At 44.0% G+C, this 20,399-nt stretch overlaps 1 protein-coding gene across 5 annotated transcripts in view; it reads right to left on the reverse strand.

The window, feature by feature from the left end:
• LOC145343336 (FYN-binding protein 1-like) overlaps positions 1-20,399 on the reverse strand; it is a 242,692-nt gene that overhangs the window by 158,564 nt on the left and 63,729 nt on the right. For all 5 annotated transcript variants that reach the window (XM_080189552.1, XM_080189550.1, XM_080189554.1 and 2 more), the window contains exon 2: positions 9,715-10,831. In XM_080189552.1, coding sequence (XP_080045678.1) covers positions 9,715-10,831 — 1,117 coding nt within the window. The remainder of the gene's footprint in view (positions 1-9,714; positions 10,832-20,399) is intronic.

Genomic DNA, 20,399 nt, shown 5'->3' on the forward strand with positions numbered 1-20,399 from the left:
TTCCATTTACTCACCACCCTCTGAGTGAAAAACTTACCCCTAACATCACTTCTGTACTTGCCTCCCCGCACCTTAAATCTGTGTCCTCTCGTAGCGATATTTGATAGAACATAAGAACATAAGAATATAAGAAATAGGAGCAGGAGTAGGCCATCTAGGCCTTCGAGCCTGCCCCGCCATTCAATAAGATCATGGCTGATCTGAAGTGGATCAGTTCCACTTTCCCGCTTTCTCCCCATAACCCTTAATTCGCTTGTCTGTCAGAAACCTATCTACCCGTGACTTAAATATATTTAGCGAGGTAGCCTCCATCACTTCAACGGGCAGAGAATTCCAAAGATTCACCACCTTTTGAGTGAAGAAGTTCCTCCTCAACTCTGATCTAAACTGCCACCCCCTTATTTTGAGGCTGTGCCCTCTAGTCCTGCTATCCTTTCTAAGCAGGAAGAATCTCTCTACCTCTACCCTATCCATCCCCTTCATTATCTTATACTTCTCTATAAGATCCCCCCTCATCCTTCTAAACTTCAACGAGTACAGACCCAGTCTATTTAGTCTCTCTTCATAGTCCAACCCCCTCATCTCCGGTATTAGCCTAATGAACCTCCTCTGCACTCCTTCCAAGGCCAATATATCCTTCCGCAAGTGCGGCGACCAAAACTGCACACAGTACTCCAGCTGCGGCCTCACCAGTACCCTGTACAGTTGCAGCAAGACCTCCCTACTTTTATATTCTATCCCCCTCGCTATAAAGGCCAGCATCCCATTCACCTTCCTGACCATCTGCTGCACCTGCAGACTGGGTTTTTGCGACTCATGCACAAGGACCCCCAGGTCCCTCTGCACCGTAGCATGCTGCAGTTTTTCACCTTTTAAATAATAATCCCTCCTACTATTCTGCCAAAGTGGATAACTCACACTTGCTAACATTATACTTCATCTGCCAGGTCCTTGCCCACTCACTCAGCCTATCCAGATCCCTCTGCAGACTTTCCACACCCTCCACGCAATTTGCTTTTCCACTCATCTTCGTGTCATTAGCAAATTTCACCACCCTACACTCAGCCCCCTCCTCCAGATCATCTATGTAAATGGTAAACAGTTGAGACCCCAGCACCGATCCCTGCGGCACTCCACTAGTCACCAACTGCCAATCAGAATAGCACCCATTGATACCAACTCTCTGCTTCCTATTAGACAGCCAATCCTCTATCCACGCTAACACCTTACCCCCAACTCCGTGCACCCTAACCTTCTGCAGCAACCTTTTGTGAGGCACCTTATCAAACGCCTTTTGGAAATCTGAAAACACCACATCCACCGGTTCCCCTCTGTCTACTGCACTAGTCACATTCTCATAGAAATCCAATAAATTTGTCAAACACGACTTCCCCTTAACGAATCCGTACTGCGTCCGCTCTATCAAACCATTCTTTTCTAGGTGCCTCGCTATTTCTTCTTTGATGACGGATTCTAGCATTTTTCCAACTACAGACATTAAACTAACCAGCCTATAATTCCCTGCCTTTTGTCTGCTGCCTTTTTTGAACAGTGACATAACATTAGCCGTTTTGCAATCTTCCGGCACTTCCCCAGAGTCCAGCGAGGTTTGGAAAATAATCACTAAGGCATCCACTATCACCTCTGCCATTTCCTTCAGAACCCTTGGATGCATTCCATCCGGTCCCGGGGACTTGTCCACCTTCAGTCCCATTAGTCTATCAAGCACTACCTCTCTAGTGACAGTAATCACATTCAGGCCCTCAACTCCTACCATCCTTCTATCTTAAATATCCGGCAAACTATTCGTGTCCTCCTCCATGAAGACCGATTCAAAAAACTTATTTAAAGCCTCAGCCATTTCCTCATCTCCCACCGCTAAATCCCCCCTCTCATCCTCTAAGGGTCCAACATTCAGTCTAGCCAGCCTCTTTTTCTATATATTTGTAAAAACTTTCACTGTCATTTTTTATATTTAGTTCTAGTTTAGCTTCATAGTCTATCTTTCCTTTCTTTATCATCTTCTTAGTCATTCTTTGTTGATTTTTAAATCTTTCCCAATCAAAGCCGAATGGTCTTTTCTGTGCTGTAAATTTCTAGCATTTTATGATTTCAGCTGAGCTCTCACTTTACTCAGTTCATGGCTGTCTTCATAAAGCAGCTGAGAATTCTTTCTTCCTGCTTGTACTCTGCTTTCTGTTGCATCTATTAACAACGCAGAGTGTGTGTGTGTTGAAAGAGAAAGAGACCGAAAGAGAGAGCGTGAGTGGGAGAAAGATAAAAAACAGGAGATAATTACACCCAGCATCTCTCAGCTCCATCAACCCACCAATCCCCAAGACAGCAACACACCCTACGCAAGCTCAATCTTTGCTCTTCGCTGTTCTTTTTTCCTGTTAAGCCATGGCTTTGTTGGTAGCGTTTTTGCCAATGAATCATAGAGTAACAGAGGTTTACAGCATGGAAGCAGGCCCTTTGGCCTAACTTGTGCATGCTGCTTTTTTTTTAAACCACTAAGCCAATCCCAATTGCCTACATTTGGCCCACATCCCTCTATATCCATCTAACCCATTTAGCTGTCTAAATGCTTTTTAAAAGACAAAACTGTGCCCACCTATGCAGGCAATTGGGATTAGATTAGGGGTTTTTAAAAAAGGGAGGGATGTGGACAAGTTGGGCTGAAGGACCTGTTTCCATGCTGTAAACGTCTATGACTCTGTGACTCTACTTCTGGCAGCTTGTTCCAGACACTCACCATTCTCTGTGTGAAACAGTTGCCCCTCTGGAGACTTTTGTATCTTTCCCCTCTTACCTTAAAACTATGCCCTCTAGTTTAAGTGTCCCCTACCTTTGGGAATAGATATTGACCATCCAGCCTCATGATCTGTGCCCCTCATTATTTTATAGACTTCTATAACATCACCCCTCAGCGTTCTACACTCCAGAGAAAAAAATCCCAGTCGATCCAGCCTCTCCTTAGCATCCTAGTAAATCTTTTCCGCACTCTTTCTAGTTTAATAATATCCTTTCTATAATAGGGTGACCAGAATTGCACACAGTATTCCAAGTGTGGCCTTATCAATGTCTTGTACAACTTCAACAGGACATCCCAATTCCTGTATTCAATGTTCTGACCAATGAAACCAAGCATGCCGAATGCCTTCGTCACCACTCTGTTCACCTGTGACTTCCACTTTCAAGGAGCTACGAACATGTACCCCTAGATCTCTTTGTTCTGTAACTCTCCCCAACACCCTACCATTAACTGAGTAAGTCCTGCCCTGGTTCAATCTACCAAAATGCATCACCTCGCATTTATCTAAATTAAACTCCATCTTCCATTTGTCAGCCCACTGGCCCAATTGATCAAGATCCCATTACAATTGGAGATAACTTTCTTCACTGTTCACTATGCCACCAATCTTGCTGTCATCTGCAAATTTACTAACCATGCCTCCTAAATTCTCATCTAAATCATTAACATAAATGACAAATAACAGTGGACCCAGCACTGATCCCTGAGACACACCGCTGGTCACAGGCCTCCAGTTTGAAAAACAACTCTCTACAACCATTCTCTGGCTTCTGTCAAGAAGCCAATTTTGTATCCATTTAGATTCCTCACCCTGGATCCCGTGAGATTTAACCTTATGCAACAACCTACCATGCGGTACCTTGTCTAAGGCCTTGCTAAAGTCCACGTAGACAACATCAGCTGCACTGCCCTCATCCTTCTTGGTTACCCCTTCAAAAAACTCAATCAGTCAGTTGTGGATTCAAGTCCCAACCCAGGTGTTTGAGGCTGACACTCTGATTCAGCCCTGAGGGTCTACTGTGCTATCAGATGTTAAACTGAGGCTCCATCTGGTCTCTTGAGAAAACCTCGAAGAACCCACGGCAATATTTCAGCGAAGAACAAGTGAACTCTCCCAAGTGCTCAATCAATGTTTATTCCTCAACTAACATCACTGCAAACAGATTATCTGCTCTTTATCTCATGGTGGCTTGTGGGAGCGTGAATTGGCTGTCCTATTTACTACATTAACAGTGCTTACATTTCAAAATGTAATGTATTCAAGAGGCGGCTGGATATAGCACTTGGGGATGAATGGGATCAAAGGTTATGGGGAAAAAGCAGAATTAGGTTATTGAGTTGGATGATCAGTCATGATTGTAGTGAATGGTGGAGCAGGGTCGAAGGTTGAATGGTCTTCTCCTACTCCCATCTTCTACGTTTTTATGTTAAAAATAGCTCATTAGCTGAGAGGTGACTGAGACATCCTGAGGTCATGAAAGGTGTTATAGAAATGCAAGTCTTTCTTTATGCCGTTTTAATGAAGGATTTTGTCTCAGTTCTGAACCTGAACTTTTGTGTTCTCAGATGCTGATAGACCTACCCCCAGCATATCCCGTTTAGTCTAGATCAGCTTTAGCTGTGAAAAATTATGTTAATTAATGAAGAAATGGCAGCAGTGAGAACAAACTAAGTGTTTCACAAACACAGTCACAGCTCCACCAGAGCATTGCTTCAGGGCAGCCTAGCAATACTATCATGCTGAATAACACCTTGGTCTTATTTTCTGGGGTGGGGAAGGGAGTCTATCTAATCAAAGCACTTGAAATGTTTCTAGCATTCAATAAAGTTGATACCAAGGTATTATTTCCTCTAGTGCAGCAAATCCAATCAAAAGGCTTAATCTTTAAATTAAAGCCAGACTGTTGAACAGTAAATTCAGGAAGTGCTTTTTATACAAAGAAGGGGCAAATACGGAATTCTCTTCTCCAAAAACTGGTTATGCTTGGTAAATTCAAACATTCAGGACTGACACCAATAGTGTTTGTTGGCTAAGGGTTTAAAGGCTGTGGAGAGATACTGAGAGTTGAGATATGTGTCAGCCATCATTATAGTGAATCGTGCAACTGAGTCAAGGGGCTGAAGAGCTTTCGACTTTTCTGAATGTTTTTATGGCCCCCTTTCATTTCCTCTCTTTCAATAACTTACTTGACTTCATAAAGCACATTTAAAATAGCAAAATTTCTCAGACTGAGGTGAGTGCAGCCAAGACTGAGGGGGTTAGTGCACTTGACCACGTGTATGATCACGTCAGATGGTTTTCAGGAGAGAGACAGAGATCCTGAAGATGGGAGTGAGTGTTTGGGGGCAGGATGGAGCTTAGGTCTGAGACACAGAATTGAAGATATTTTTAAAGAATATTTAATGGGATGTGGGCATCATGGGCTGGGCCAGCATTTGTTGCCATCCCTAATTGCTCTTGAACTGAATGTCTCGCTCGGACATTTCAGAGGGCATAAGAACATAAGAACATAAGAAATAGAAGCAGGAGTAGGCCATCTAGCCCTTCGAACCTGCCCCGCCATTCAATAAGATCATGGCTGATCTGTCGTGGCTCGGTTCCACATTCCCGCCCTCTCCCCATAACCCTTAATCCCCTCTCTTATCAAAAACCCATCAACCCGCGTCTTAAAAATATTTAGCGAGCTAGCCTCCACCACTTCAACGGGCAGAGAATTCCAGAGATTCACCACCCTTTGAGTGAAGAAGTTCTTCCTCAACTCTGTTCTAAACCGCCCCCCCTTTATCTTGAGGCTGTGCCCCCTAGTCCTACTGTCCTTTCTGAGCGGGAAGAGTCTCTCCACCTCTATCCTATCCGTCCCATTCATCATCTTATATGTCTCAATGAGATCTCCCCTCATTCTTCTAAACTCTAACGAGTACAAGCCTAGTTTATTCAGCCTTTCCTCATAGCTCAACCCCCTCAACTCTGGCATCAGCCTAGTAAACCTCCTCTGCACTCCCTCCAAGGCCAAAATATCCTTGCGTAAGTAGGCCAGACTGGGTGAGGATGACGGATTTCTTTCCCTAAAGGACATTAGTGAACCAGATGGGTTTTTACAACAATTAATGACAGTTAATTACTGCTATGTTTGCTACTAATACGAGCTTTATAGTCCAAATTTTATCAACTGATTTGAAATCCCATGTTAGGATTTGAACCCAGGTCCCACTGCATTAGTCTGGTCCACTGCATTACAAGTCTAGCAACATTACCACTACACCACCAGGACTAAAGGAAATTGCAGACATTAGGAGGGGTGACAAAGAGGGACTGGCAAAAGGGATCAAGGTGATTCATGTGATAGATGGGGGTAAGAGGAGACTGGCAAGGACAGATTGCCGGTGAGAATGACGGTGTGGGACTGGATGAGGGTTAGACAGGCTGTTGTTCACTGTGCAATTAGGGAGGTCCATGAGGAGTTATTCGAGTGATCAAATCGGCAGATGAGGAAGGTATAGATGAGGGCAGTTGAGTGAGGCTCTCAATATCAAACCGCACAAAGTGCGAATTGCAAATGAGCTCCATCTGCAAACTTCCTCTCCATCTCCACACACAATCGAACCCATGCTGACACTATAGTTAAGAAAGCCTACCAACGCCTCTGCTTTCTCAGAAAACTAAGGAAATTTGCCATGACAGTTACGACTCTCACCAACTTTTACAGATGCACTATAGAAAGCATCCTTTCTGTTGTATCACAGCTTGGTATGGGTCAGCTCTGCCCAAGACTGCAAGGAACTACAAAAGGTCATGAATGTAGCCCAATCCATCACGCAAACCAGCCTCCCATCCATTGACTCTGTCTACATTCCGGCTGCCTTGGCAAAGCAGTCAAGATAATTAAGGACCCCATACACCCTGGACATTCTCTCTTCCATCTTCTTCCGTCAGGAAAAAGATATAAAAGTCTGAAGTCACGTACCAACTGACTTAAGAACAGCTTCTTCCCTGCTGCCATCGGACTTTTGAATGAACTTACCTTGAATTAAGTTGATCTTTCTGTACATCCTAGCTATGACTATAACACTACATTCTGCACTCTCTCCTTCGCTATGAACGGTATGTTTTGTCTGTATAGTGTGCAAGAAACAATACTTTTCACTGTATGTTAATACATGTGACAATAATAAATCAAAGAAGGAACAGAGACCCAACTGAGGAGAGCAGAAGCATAACAGGATGATAGTGACCCAGAATATCTGTTTTACTGATGTTGGTTGAGGGATAAATATTTGCCCAGACATTGAACTCCCCTGCTCCTCTTCAAAATGATGTTATGGAGTAGAGGGGGCCTTGTTTTAACATCACATCTGAAAGGTGACAATTGCGATACTGTGACCCCCTCAGCTTTGCACTGGTGTCACACTTGATTCCTGTACTCAAGTGTCTGGACTGGGATTGGAATCATGGTGTGGAGATGCCAGCATTGGACTGGGGTAAACACAGTAAGAAGTCTCACATCCAACCAGTTTATTTGATAGTAAACCCACAAGCTTTCGGGGCAAACCCTGAAAGCTTGTGGGTTTACTATCAAATAAACTGGTTGGACTTTAACCTGCTGTTGTGAGACTTCTTATTGGAATTTGAACCCACGGCTCCTGACCCAGGGGTCAGAACGCTACCCACTGAGCCACAACTGGCAGTAATTATGCTCCTCAGCTAAATAGATTGTTTGTCCGCTATTTCCTGTTTTACCTCTACTCAGACGCCAATAAAACTGAACAATCTGTACAGTGAGGTCTTAATCTCAGCCCTGACCCTCGTCAAAAGAAAGCTTGAACCAGACGCCATGAACGGGAAAAGGGATGTGGGAGAAAAAATTGATTCACCAAGTCATTGGCTTTACTCCCTTGCTGCCATCCAACCTCACAAACCCGCTCATCACCTGTCTCAGGATTAACACTGTCAGGGAAATATCAACTCCAAACCAAGGGTTTGGAGGTAACTGAATGAAAGCAATCCTTTCGAACATAGAACAGTACAGCACAGGAACAGGCCTGTCTGCCCATAATGTCGTTCTGAACCTGCCCGCCCTTACTCCATATCCCTCTATTATTGGATATTTATATGCTTATCTAAAAGTCCCTTAAACACCCATATCGTATCTACCTGCACCACCACCCCTGGCAGCGTGTTCCAGATACATATCACTCTCTGTGTAAAAACTTACCCCTCACATCTCCTTTCAACTTCCCCCCTCTCACCTGAAGTGCATGCCTTTTAGTATTAGCCATTTCAACTCTGGGAAAACCTCTGGGTGGCACAGTGGCACAGCAGTTAGCACTGCTGCCTCTCAGTGCCAAGGATCTGGGCTCAATTCCCAGCTTGGGTCACTATCTGTGTGGAATCTGCACATTCTCCCCATGTCTGCGAGTGTTTCCTCCAGGTGCTCCAGTTTCCTCACTCAGTTCAAAAGACAGGCTGGTTAGGTGCATTGGCCATGCTAAATTCCCCCGCAGTGTACCCAAACAGGCTCCGAAGTGTGGCGACTAGGGGATTTTCACAGTAACTTTGTTGCAGTGTTAATGTAAGCACACTTGTGACAATAATAAATAAAAAAAGATTCTGACTGACAACTCTATCTGTGCCTCTCATCACTTTATAAACTTCTATCAGGTCTCCCCTCAGCCTCTTGCACTCCAGAGAACCCTTGTTTGTTCACCTCTCCTTATAGCTCATACCCTCTAATGAAGAGAGCTTATGAAGAGAGATTGAATAGACTGGGCCTGTACTCGTTGGAGTTTAGAAGGCTGAGGGGGGATTTTATAGAGACTTACAAGATAATGAAGGGGCTAGATAGGGTAGAGGTAGAGAGATTCTTCCCACTTAGAAAGGATAGCAGAACTAGAGGGCACAGCCTCAAAATAAGGGGGGGGCAGTTTAGATCGGAGTTGAGGAGGAACTTCTTCACTCCTTCACTCAAAGGGTTGCGAATCTCTGGAATTCTCTGCCCATTGAAGTGGTAGAGGCTACCTTGTTGTCTATATTTAAGTCATGGGTGGATAGATTTCTGATAGACAGGGGAATTAACGGTTATGGGGAGAAAGCGGGAAAGTGGAACTGATCCACTTCAGATCAGCCATGATCATATTGAATGGCGGGGCAGGCTCGAAGGGCTAGATGGCCCAGCCCTGCTCCTATTTCTTACGTTCTTATGTTCTTATGTTCTAATCCAGGCAGCATCCTGGTAAACCGCTTCTGCACCCTGTCCAAAGCCTCCTCATCTTTCTGTAATGTGGTGACCAGAATTTAACGCAACACTCTAATTTTGGTTTATTTCTAGAGTTTCCCTGAGACAATAACTATCTACAAGCCCATTCATTGGGTAAGACACCTGTTCTTCTTTCAACCTCTCCCTGTCTCTCTAATCTCTCCTAACCCTATAATTCCTGAGATCTCTGTGGCCCTTTAATTCTGGCCTCCATCCAATTTTACTGCTTTGCCGTTGGTGGTCTTGTCTTCAGTTGCCTGGGCATCAAGCTCTGAGATTCCATTGAAACCTCTTTGCATCACTCTGCACCTTGAAGACATTTCTTAAAATCTACTGCTCCACCCTATTATCTCCTTGTACAGCTGGGGTGACAAGTTTTGTTTGATAATCCCGTCTGTGAAATGCTTTGGAATATTTTACTACATTAAAGGAAATATGTAAATACAAGTTATAATTGGGTGCTGGTGGCTACATCAAAAGTCTGCATGCTGATCTCACAGATCTGTAATGCAAAGGCCAATAGTGGAAGTAGAAAGCAGATGCCAATAGGAAAATGATCTGCTTTTTAAACACCACCCTTTTCAAAGACAGGGATAAGCTTTAACTTTACAATGTGAATGATATTAAAATAAATGGATCATATACCTGGAGATGCCAGGAACTCCTTCTCCTGGGGCTGCCGGAAAAGGTCCAAATTCACCGTTGGGGGTCTGTTGGGTTTCTGAGGTGGCGGTCCCAGGGTCCATGGAGCGGGCAAAGTTTTCCGTTTAGGGGCATTTGGGTCTTTCTCCCCCTCCTCAGGCTCTTGGCTCTTTGCCTTATTCAGGAACTGGTTCTGCAATTTCTGGACCTTGCTGGGTCCAAAGGGTGAAGGGGAGGCCTCTTCCTGTTTGGGTTTTGGGGGAAAACTCTTTAAGCCCCCGGGCCTCAAGACCTCACTCTTGTTTTCGTTGATGGGTGCAGTTTTGTCCTCGCTGCTCTGACTTGGAAATCTTCCTCGTTCATTCACGGGCTTGAGTGCCCTTAAACCAAAGACCCCAGACCCTCTCCCAACCCCACACTCCTCTTTTCCAACATCCTCTCTGTTGTCTTTCGGTGAGCTGCCAGTTTCATTCCAAGGCTTTAACCCTGGAGTTGGCTTTGGGAATACAGGTTTCAATGGTTTGTCTTCGCTTACATTGCCTGCATACGAATTAGCTGGCTTTGGGAATTGTGATTTGGGAAAAGCTGGCTTGGCTTCCTGGGAAGTTACAGGATTCAATGGTTTGGAAAACTGAGATGGTTTCGGAAAGCCTGATCGGACTTCATTCTCTTTGTGCGAATCGCCCGAATCCACCGTGGGCCTCAGCCCAAATGGAGGCTTTGAGAAAGGAGCTTTCTCTTCTCTATCATCTTTATGAGCATTGAAGGTGTTCAAGGAGGGTTTACTTCCCAAATTTGTCTTTGAAAATGGAGGTTTGCCATCATTGGCTTCCTTCTGAAGTCCCTCAAACTGAGCTTTCACAGCAGATGGTTTAGGAAAGGCAGGTTTATGTGCAGCCTGACTGGATTTCTCGCTGAAAGAACCTGTCGATCTGAGCGCTGGAAACTTGGGAGCTGAGGCGTTTTCAAACCCAGCAGCTTTGCTGGCGACTGAAGACATGGATCCTTGGAGTGAAGAGTGAGGAGTAAACTTGACAGGTCGGGAGCCTATGGCCGACGTCTCCTCCACAGGCTTATTGTTAAACCTCGCCATCAGAGCTTTCACATCCGATTTTCCATTCTAAAGAACCCAAGACAAAAGAAGTAGATAATAAATAAATTAGAAGTCAGGTTTGTGTGAGAGTAAGCTAAAAAGAGAGGAGGTTTTCTTGGTAAGAGAAAATAGGCTCCCTAATTGGATCATTGCAACAGCGTGACATTTTCAGTTTCCTGTCATTGTAGCAACAACCCGACCAAAGCCTTCCTTTGCTGTGGTTTGAACAAACTTTGCAACAATAAATGCAACAGCAAGGTGTGTGCACGTTTGCTAGATTTATATGCAGTGGCCACAACTGCTAGATAGGGGCATTTCCTTCTGTCTCAATATCACGTTGCAAGATCATTACAGGAACCAGCAACCAAACTGAAACTATAGGATGTCACACGCTAAAGAGTAGATAGAGGCCCCATTGCTTAACTCCCTTTCCATGTAAGGGCACATCCGTCTACATTCTTGCTCACTGTATGATGAAATGAAACCTGCTCAGTACTGTAGCCTACTGGGAACTGACCCTATGTTTATCTCACTCAGGACATGGTACAAAGGCACCAGCTCTGCAATTTAATCCAGCTCCCATTGTGTGAGAGTACACCACTAGTCTCCAGAATTCCTGGTTCCAGTTGTGCTCCAGTTGACCTACCTCTACGTTAGAATACTTGGATACAAGTCCCACAACAGGAGCTTATGCACAAAATCCTCAGTATTGAGAGAGCGCTGCATTTTTGGAGGGTAATTTTTCAGATAGGTGTGGCTTCCTCTGTCTTCTTAGCTGGACATAAAAGACCCAGTTGCCGTTTCGATGACAGGCAGGGGAGTGCCCTCCGGTGTTCTAGTCAATATTCATCCCTCAGCTCACATCACCCAAACAGACTACGTAGGTCATTATCAGGTTCTGGTTTGTGGGAGTTTGATGTGCACAAATTGGCTGCTGTGTTTCTTACATTACACCAGCGACTCCACTTTAAAAATGCTACATTGGCTGGAAAGCACTTTGGTGTTATCGAATTTCTTTTCTTATTATTCATTTATGGGATGTGAGTGTCACTGGCTGGGCCAGCATATATTACTCATCCCTAATTGCCCTTGGACTGTATGTCTCTCTTGGCCATTTCAGAGGGCAGTTAAGAGTCAACCATATTGCCCTGGAGTCACATGTAGGCCAGACCAGGTAAGGACATCTTCCCTAAAGGACATTAGTGAACCAGATGGGTTTTTACAACAATCAGCAATGGTTTCATGGTCAACATTAGACTTTTAATTCCAGATTTTCTTTATTGAATTCAAATTCCACCATCTGCCATGGTGGGATTTGAACCTGGTCCACAAAGCATTACCCTGGGTCTCTGGATTACTAGTCCAATAACAATACCACTAACCCACTACCTCCTGCAATACAAGTGTCTTCTTTTATGTCTGATATCTCAATACGCTTGTGGTCCCCAAACATGAACCTAGTGTGTTCAACCCATTTCATCTCATGTTTGCTGCTGTACAGACCACTAAAGGAATTTGAGATTCCTCAGATACTGAAGCAGTTCTTGACTGCATACAACAAGGCTGGGACAACATTCAGGCTTGGGGTGATAGTGACAAGTTACATTCACGCTACACAAGTGCCATGTAATGACCATCCCCAACAAAACAGAGTCTTTCTATCTCCCCATTACCATCACTGAGTTCCTCCCCATCAACATACTGGGGGGTACCATTGATGAGAAACTGACCTGAACTAGCCACATAAATACTGTGGCTATCAGGGCAGGTCAGAGGCTGGGTGTCTCTCTCGGCCATATCAGAGGGCAGTTAAGGGTCCACCACATTGCTCTGGCCCTGGAGTCACATGTAGGCCAGACCAGGTAAGAATATCTTTCCTAAAGAACATTAGTGAACCAGATGGGTTTTTACAACAATCGACAATGGTTTCATGGTCAGTGAGTAGTAAGTAACTCACCTCCTGATTTCCCAAAGCCTGTCTACCATTTACAAGGCACAAATCAGGAGTGTAATGGAACACACTCCATTTGCCTGGATGAGTGCAGCTTTGAAAACACTCAAGAATCTCAATGCTGTGTATTCATGTTGTTCCTAGTTGGAACAAGGGCACTTTAAGAAACCAATGCCATCATCGGCTGTTTGCATAGGCAATGGGCAGTCTATCCTAACAACCTGTAGAGTAAATACCTTTCCAATAAAGCTCTTGTTAGTTTGTATCTTTGTGGTCTGCAAGCCTATCCTTTAAAAATCCCACCAAGAAAACTGGTAATGAGGTGGCTGCTCCGCACCTTAAGCAACTGAAAAATAATTGCAGAAATCTGGTGGAACAAGAGAAAAATTGTCGGTCCATGCTGATTTGATTTGATTTGAATTATTATTGTCACATGTATTGGGATACAGTGAAAAGTATTGTTTTTTGCATGCTATACAGACAAAACATACTGTTCATAGAGTACATAGGGGAGAAGGAAAGGAGAGAGTGCAGAATATAGTGTTGTGATCATAGGGTGTAGAGAAAGATTAACTTAATATATGGTAGGTCCATTCAAAAGTCTGACAGCAGCAGGGAAGAAGCTGTTCTTGAGTCGGTTGGTATGTGACCTCAGACTTTTGTATCTTTTTCCCAACGGAAAAAGGTGGAAGAGAGGGTTGAATGGAAAGAAATTTATTGAGTGTATTCAGGAGGAATTTCTCATTCAGCATGTGGATGGTCCCGACTAGAGAGGGGGCAAAACTTGACCTCCTCTTGGGAAATAAGGAAGGGCAGGTGACAAAAGTGTTAGTGAGGGATCACTTTGGGACCAGTGACCATAATTCTATTAGTTTTAAGATAGCTATGGAGAATGATAGGTCTGTCCCAAAATTAAAATTCTAAATTGGGGCAAGGCCAATTTTGATGGTGTCAGGCAGAAACTTTCAAAAGTTAATTGGGGGAGTCTGTGGGAAGGCAAAGGGTGTGTTGACCAGGGTTCAGGGTATACACATTCCTCTCAAAGTGAAGGGCAAGGCTGGTAGAAGTCGGGAACCCTGGAAGACTCAGGATATTGAGATCCTGGTCAAGAAGAAGAAAGAGGCACATGATGTGCGGAGGCAGCTGGGATCAAGTGAATCCCTTGAAGAGTATAGGGGAGTGTAGGAGTAGAGTTAAGAGAGAAATCAAGAGGGCAAAAAGGGGACACGAGATTGTTTTGGCAGATAAGGCAAAGGAGAATCCAAAGAGCTTCTACAAATACATAAAGGGCAAAACAGTAACAGGGGAGAGAATAGGGCCTCTTAAGGATCAATAAGCAATGGGTGAGATCCTAAATGAATATTTCACAATTAGTATTCACTGTTGAGAAAAGCATGGATATTAGGGAACTTGGGGAAATAAATAGTGATGTCTTGAAGAGTGTACATATTACAGAGAAGGAGATGCTGGAAGTCTTAAAGTGCATCAAGGTAGATAAATCCCCAGGACCTGATGAAGTGTATCCCAGGATATTGTGGGAGGCTAGGGAGGAAATTGCGGGTCCCGCAGCTAAGATATTTGAATCATTGACAGCCACACCTGAGAGGCCTGAAGATTGGAGAGTGGCAAATGTTGTGCCTTTGTTTAAAAAAGGCTGCAGGGAAAAGCCTGGGAATTACAGGCCAGTGAACCTCACATCTGTGGTGGGTAAATTGTTGGAAGGTATTTTGAGAGGTAGGATCTACAGCTATTTAGAGACACAAGGACTGATTACGGACAGTCAGCATGGCTTTGTGAGTGGAAAACTGTGTCTCACGAATTTGATTGAGTTTTTTGAAGGGGTGACCAAGAAGGTAGATGAGAGCAGTGCAGTTGACGTTGTCTGCAAGGCCTTTGACAAGGTACTGCATGGTAGGTTGTTGCATAAGGTTAAATCTCACGGAATCCAGACTGAGGTATCTGAATGGATACAAAATTAGCTTCGTGACAGAAGCCAGAGTTGTAGAGAATTGTTTTTCGAACTGGAGACCTGTGACCAGCGGTGTGCCTCAGGGGTCAGTCTGGGTCCACTGTTATTTATCATTTATATTAATGATTTGGATGAGAATATAGGAGGCATGGTTAGTAAGTTTGCAGATGACACTAAGATTGGTGGCATAGTGGACAGTGAAGAAAGTTATCTCCAATTGCAATGGGATCAATTGGGCCAGTGGCTGACGAATGGCAAATGGAGTTTAATTTAGACAAATGCAAGGTAATGAATTTTGGTAGATTGAACCAGGGCAGGACTTAGTCAGTTAATGGTAGGGCACTGGGGGAGAGTTACAGAACAAAGAGATCTAGGGTTACATGTTCATAGCTCCTTGAAAGTGGAGTCACAGGTGGACAGAGTGGTGAAGAAGGCATTCAGCATGCTTGGTTTCATTGGTCAGTACATTGAATACAGGAGTTGGGACGTCTTGTTGAAGTTGTACAAGACATTGGCAAGGTCACACTTGGAATACTGTGTACAGTTCTGGTCACCCTATTATAGAAAGGGTATTATTAAACTAGAAAGAGTGCAGAAAAGATTTATTAGGATGCTACAGGGACTTGATGGATTGAGTTATAAGGAAAAGCTGGATAGACTGGGACTTCTTTCTCTGAAGCGTAGGTGGCTGAGGGGTGATCTTATAGAGGCCTATAAAATAAAGAGGGGCACAATTTGGCTAGATAGTCAATATCTATTGGGTGGCACGGTAGCACAGTGGTTAGCACTGCTACTTCACAGCTCCAGGGTCCTGGGTTCGATTCCTGGCTTGGGTCACTGTCTGTGTGGAGTTTGCACATTCTCCTCGTGTCTGCGCAGGTTTCCTCCGGGTGCTCCAGTTTCCTCCCACAGTCCGAAGATGTGTGGGTTAGGTGGATTGGCCATGCTAAGAAATTTTCCCTCAGTGTCCAGGGATGAGTAGGTTAGAGGGATTAGTGGACATAATATGTAGGGATATGGGGGTAGGGCCTGGGTGGGATTGTGTTCGGTACAGACTCGATGGGCCAAAGGGCCTCTTCCTGCACTGTAGGGTTCTATGATTATCTCTTCCCAAAAGTAGGAAAGTCTAAAACTAGAGGGCATAGGTTAAGGTGCGAGGGGAGAGTTACAAAAGAGTCCAGGGGGCAACTGTTTCACACAGAGGGTGGTGAGTGCCTGGAACAAGCTGCCAGAGGTAGTAGCGGAGGCAGGACAATTTTGTCTTTTAAAAAGCATTTAGAAAGCTACATGGATATGATGGGTATAGAGGGATATGGGCCAAATGCAGGCAATTGAGATTAGCTTAGGAATTTTAAAAAGAGAAAGGTCGGCATGGACAAATTGGGCCGAAGGGCCTGTTTCCATGCTGTAAACCTCTATGACTCTATGAGGGAATGGGGTCCTTGATTATGCTGGCTGCTTTTCCGAGGTAGTGGAGTATAGAAGAAAGAGAGGTGATTTGATTGAAGATTTCAAGGTATTGAGGAGAACAGTTGGGGTTGATCGAGAGAAACTATCTCTGTTGGCTGGGGAGACTAGGACTAGGGGGCATAGTCTAAAAAATTAAAGCCTGACAATTTATGTGTGAAATTAAGAATGATTTTCCTGCACAAAGGGTACATTTGGGACTCTCTTCCACAAACAGCAAACTTAAAAAGTTAAAAAATCTCACTGCACCAGAGTTAGTGATGGAGGGGTGCCCAATAATGGTAACAGCCATTAAAGGAACCAAAATTTACATAAAGATTTCAGAAAAGCAACGTCATAAAGAAACTCATCACATGCTGCACCCAGAAAGATCTGGAACAGTACACGAGTAGGTATCCTGCAACAAGAGCTGCGGTTCGCAAAACTTGGAAGGAAACAGGCTGAGCTCAGGGGTACCTTAACTGAGAAAAGAAGCCAGTTAGTGTGAAATGAATTTTATGGCATATCATGCTTCCGCAAGCCCTTTCCATAGTAAAAGTGGTTGGTGATTTTGGCCCAATGGGACCAAACGAAGAGATATGGAGCGGTGGAGCTCATATACTGAAAGATTTGATTATTTTGTCCAAGCGAATAAAATGGCAGCAAGTACTGTAGTCCCAGCTTTCCTGAGTACAATGACAGGGGGGAAACATTCAACCTCCTGAGAAGTCTGGAAGGCCAGGCTCAAAAACCTCTGATGAGTTAGTGGAAATCCTGCTGGCCACTACTCACCTAAACCTTTTTCATCACTGAATGGTTCAGATTCTGTTAGCATAAGCAGCAAGAAGGTGAAGCAATCACACAGAACGTAGCTACTTTCAAATAATTAGACCGCGGGAGCCAACCCAGAGCTGAAGCCAAATGTCACCCAAAGACTCAAACTATCCATACATGCTGGTCTTCTCCTCTGGGAAGGAGAGTCATTATTCCACCATTACTGAGGAAACTTGTCTTAAACCAACTCAAGATCACTGTGGCATAACAAGGATGAAGGCGATAGCCAGAAACTACTTTTGGCGACCAGAGCTTGATGCTGAAATCAAGGAGAAGGTGGGGTGTGTTTGTGCAAAAGTTCGAAACCAGTCGGCACTAGCCCCATTATGGCCATGGAAATGGGCGGAAAGGAAGGACCATGGCAAAGAGTTCATATGGATTATATTTGGACTATGAACCATGATTGTAATGAATGGCAGAGCGGGCTCGAATGGTCAAATGGCTATGCCAGACTGCTCAAAGGATATATATTTCTCATTGTGGTCAATGCCCATTTGAAATGCCCTGAAGTTGCCATTATCAAGGTGACATCCTCGGAGAGAACAATAGAAAGACTGGGTGAAATTTTTGGATGATTCAGTAACCCTGAACGACAATAGGTCACAGCTCATTTCCCAAGAATTCACAAACTATTTAAAGGAGGCTACAATTCAGCACATCCAGTCTGTTCCATACCATCCTGCTACAAATTGGCTGGCAGAACAGTTTGTTCAGATGATGATACATTAAGAAGGTAATTAAAAATAATATAATTAATCAGATAATTAATCATAAAGATAATTAATCATTATCTAAATGATTGAGCCAATTTCTGATGATGTACAGGAATACGACACATTTGCAAAGTTTTCCTGCATTGTTTATGATAAAACATCGATTACACACAGTGTTTGAATTGCTGAAGTCGCCCAAGACAAGAGAACTTGTCTTGGAGAAGCAGCAAAGTCAGGTTCTACGGTTTGAGAACTGGGCTAAAGGCCACATGTTTCCGAAAGGTCAGGAGGTATTGACAAGGAACCACCCCACCAGGGAGAAGTATTAACACATAATTATGTATAGAATAAAGAAGTATTATTATATCACATAGAGAAGTATTAACACATAATTAACACATAATTAATACACATGTATTAACACAGGCAGGAGCGGCCTCCTACACCATACAAGCTCCAGGCAATGTAGTGTGGAGAAGGCATGCTGACCAACTGGCAATCAGAGCCAGTTTACCAGAGTTAACCCAGAGTCCACAACAAGCTGTGCCAAGTGAACAAAGAACAAAGAAAATTCCAGCACAGGAACAGGCCCTTCAGCCTTCCAAGCCTGCACCAACCATGCTGTTCGACTGAACTAAAATACCCTAGCATTCTGGGGACCGTATCCCTCTATTCCCATGCTATTCATGTAATTGTCAAGATGCCCCTTAAAAGTCATTACCATATCTGCTTCCACTACCTCCACCGTCAGGCACCCTCTACTCTACATAAGAACATAAGAACATAAGAAATAGGAGCAGGAGTAGGCCAACTAGCCCTTCGAGCCTGCCCCGCCATTCAATAAGATCATGGCTGATCTGTCGCTGCTCAGTTCCACTTTCCCGCCCTCTCCCCATAACCCTTAATCCCCTCTCTTATCAAAAACCCATCAACCCGCGTCTTAAAAATATTTAGCGAGGCAGCCTCCACCACTTCAACGGGCAGAGAATTCCAGAGATTCACCACCCTTTGAGTGTAAAAAATCTGCTTCGTACATCTCCTTTAAACCTTGCCCCTCACACCTTAAACCTATGCCTCAGGAAGACTGGGACATTCCTGGCAACCTGACAATACTCAAATCTATTGGGGAAGACAGGAGCTCAGTTGAGAAAATGTCAACACTGAGTCAACATCCAAACATTATGCCGACTCTGGTGAAAACGACCATGGGCAATGTCCAAACTAAACCAAAACATCAGGAGCTGCAGTCAGTACAAAAAGCAGATGCCTAATATTCACCAACAAGCACTCAGAAATCAACATTCTCAAAACATCTAACCTACTGACTGCTGTGTATACTAATTCTTCATATTGAGAATTGTGATTGCTAATGTTATTCTGTATTTCACTGCAGGAAACTCTGAGGTAAAAGTGGGAGCAAAGTGTTTGTATTCACAGTGTTCCGAGCTGGAACAAGGGCATGACATCCTGGTGACATCATCGGCCATCTGTTCTGGCAATGGGCAGCCTATTCTAATAGCCTGTAGAGTAAAGATCGTTCAAATAAAGCTCTTGTTTGTTTATATCTTCATGGCGTGCAAGTCCATCCTTTAAAAATACCACATTTGACACCATCCAGGGCAAAACAATTTGCTTGACCGGCATCCAGGCTTAAATTTTCACTGCCTCCACTACCAATGCACAGTAACTGCAAATGCCTACCATCTACAAGATGCTCTGCAGGAATTTGTCAAGTCTCCTTAGACAGCATCTTGCAAAGCCACAACTTCTTCCAGTTTGAAGGACAATGAGATGGTGCATGGGAACACCCTCATCTCCAAGTGGCACACCCCAGCTTCATTACTGTGTTACTGCAACATATTATCAATATTAGAACTGGAGGTGTGAGTGAGTTGACAGGTTCAGGGTCTGGAGGGGGGAGTGGTGGAGGGGGGAGTGGTGGAGGGTGGAGTGTTTACCAATCTTTCAGCAGTCCTGAACCCCCCAGCAACTGAAATTTAATCTCCCGGATAAAGCTCAAAGCAAATTGCAGGTGAAAATCATAAAAGCATTAACACAATCCTTCCTGTACCTTTGTTTAGAATGCCCATGGCAATGAAATGTCTATTGATCTCAGGCTTGAATACATTCATTAACTGAGCAAACACAACCTGTAAGTAGCTGAGAGCCCAACGCTGACCCTCTACTCATCAGAGAATCAGACAATTGTTACAATGAGGCTGTTTAGCCCATTGTGTCTGCTCTGGTACTCTGAATGAATTACTCACTTAATGCTACTCCTGTGTCTTCTTTGTATCCAGCTTCACCAAGGAAGCTACAAATACATCTCCTTAAAATACTAGAGACCAACAAACTAATGACAAGGTATTAGTAAAAAGCAACACTGCAGAAATTAAAGAGACTGAAAGTTGATACAATCCCTGAACCTAATGATCTACATCCCAGCGTGTGGAACGAGGTGGCTAAAGAGATAGATGTGCTGGTGGCTATCTTCCAAAATTATTTCTCTGCATTAAGTTTCAACTGCCACCTGCCTGCCCACAGGTTTTTTAAATTTATTCGAGGGATGTGGGTGTCGCTGGCTGGTCAGCATTTATTGCCCATCCCTAGTTGCCTGAAGGCAATTGAGACTCAACCACATTGCTGTGACTCTGGAGTCACATGTAGACCAGACCAGGCCAA

This window comes from Carcharhinus amblyrhynchos, chromosome 5 (genome assembly GCF_965287045.1).
Source record: "Carcharhinus amblyrhynchos chromosome 5, sCarAmb.v2.hapA, whole genome shotgun sequence".
Taxonomy (NCBI): domain Eukaryota; kingdom Metazoa; phylum Chordata; class Chondrichthyes; order Carcharhiniformes; family Carcharhinidae; genus Carcharhinus; species Carcharhinus amblyrhynchos.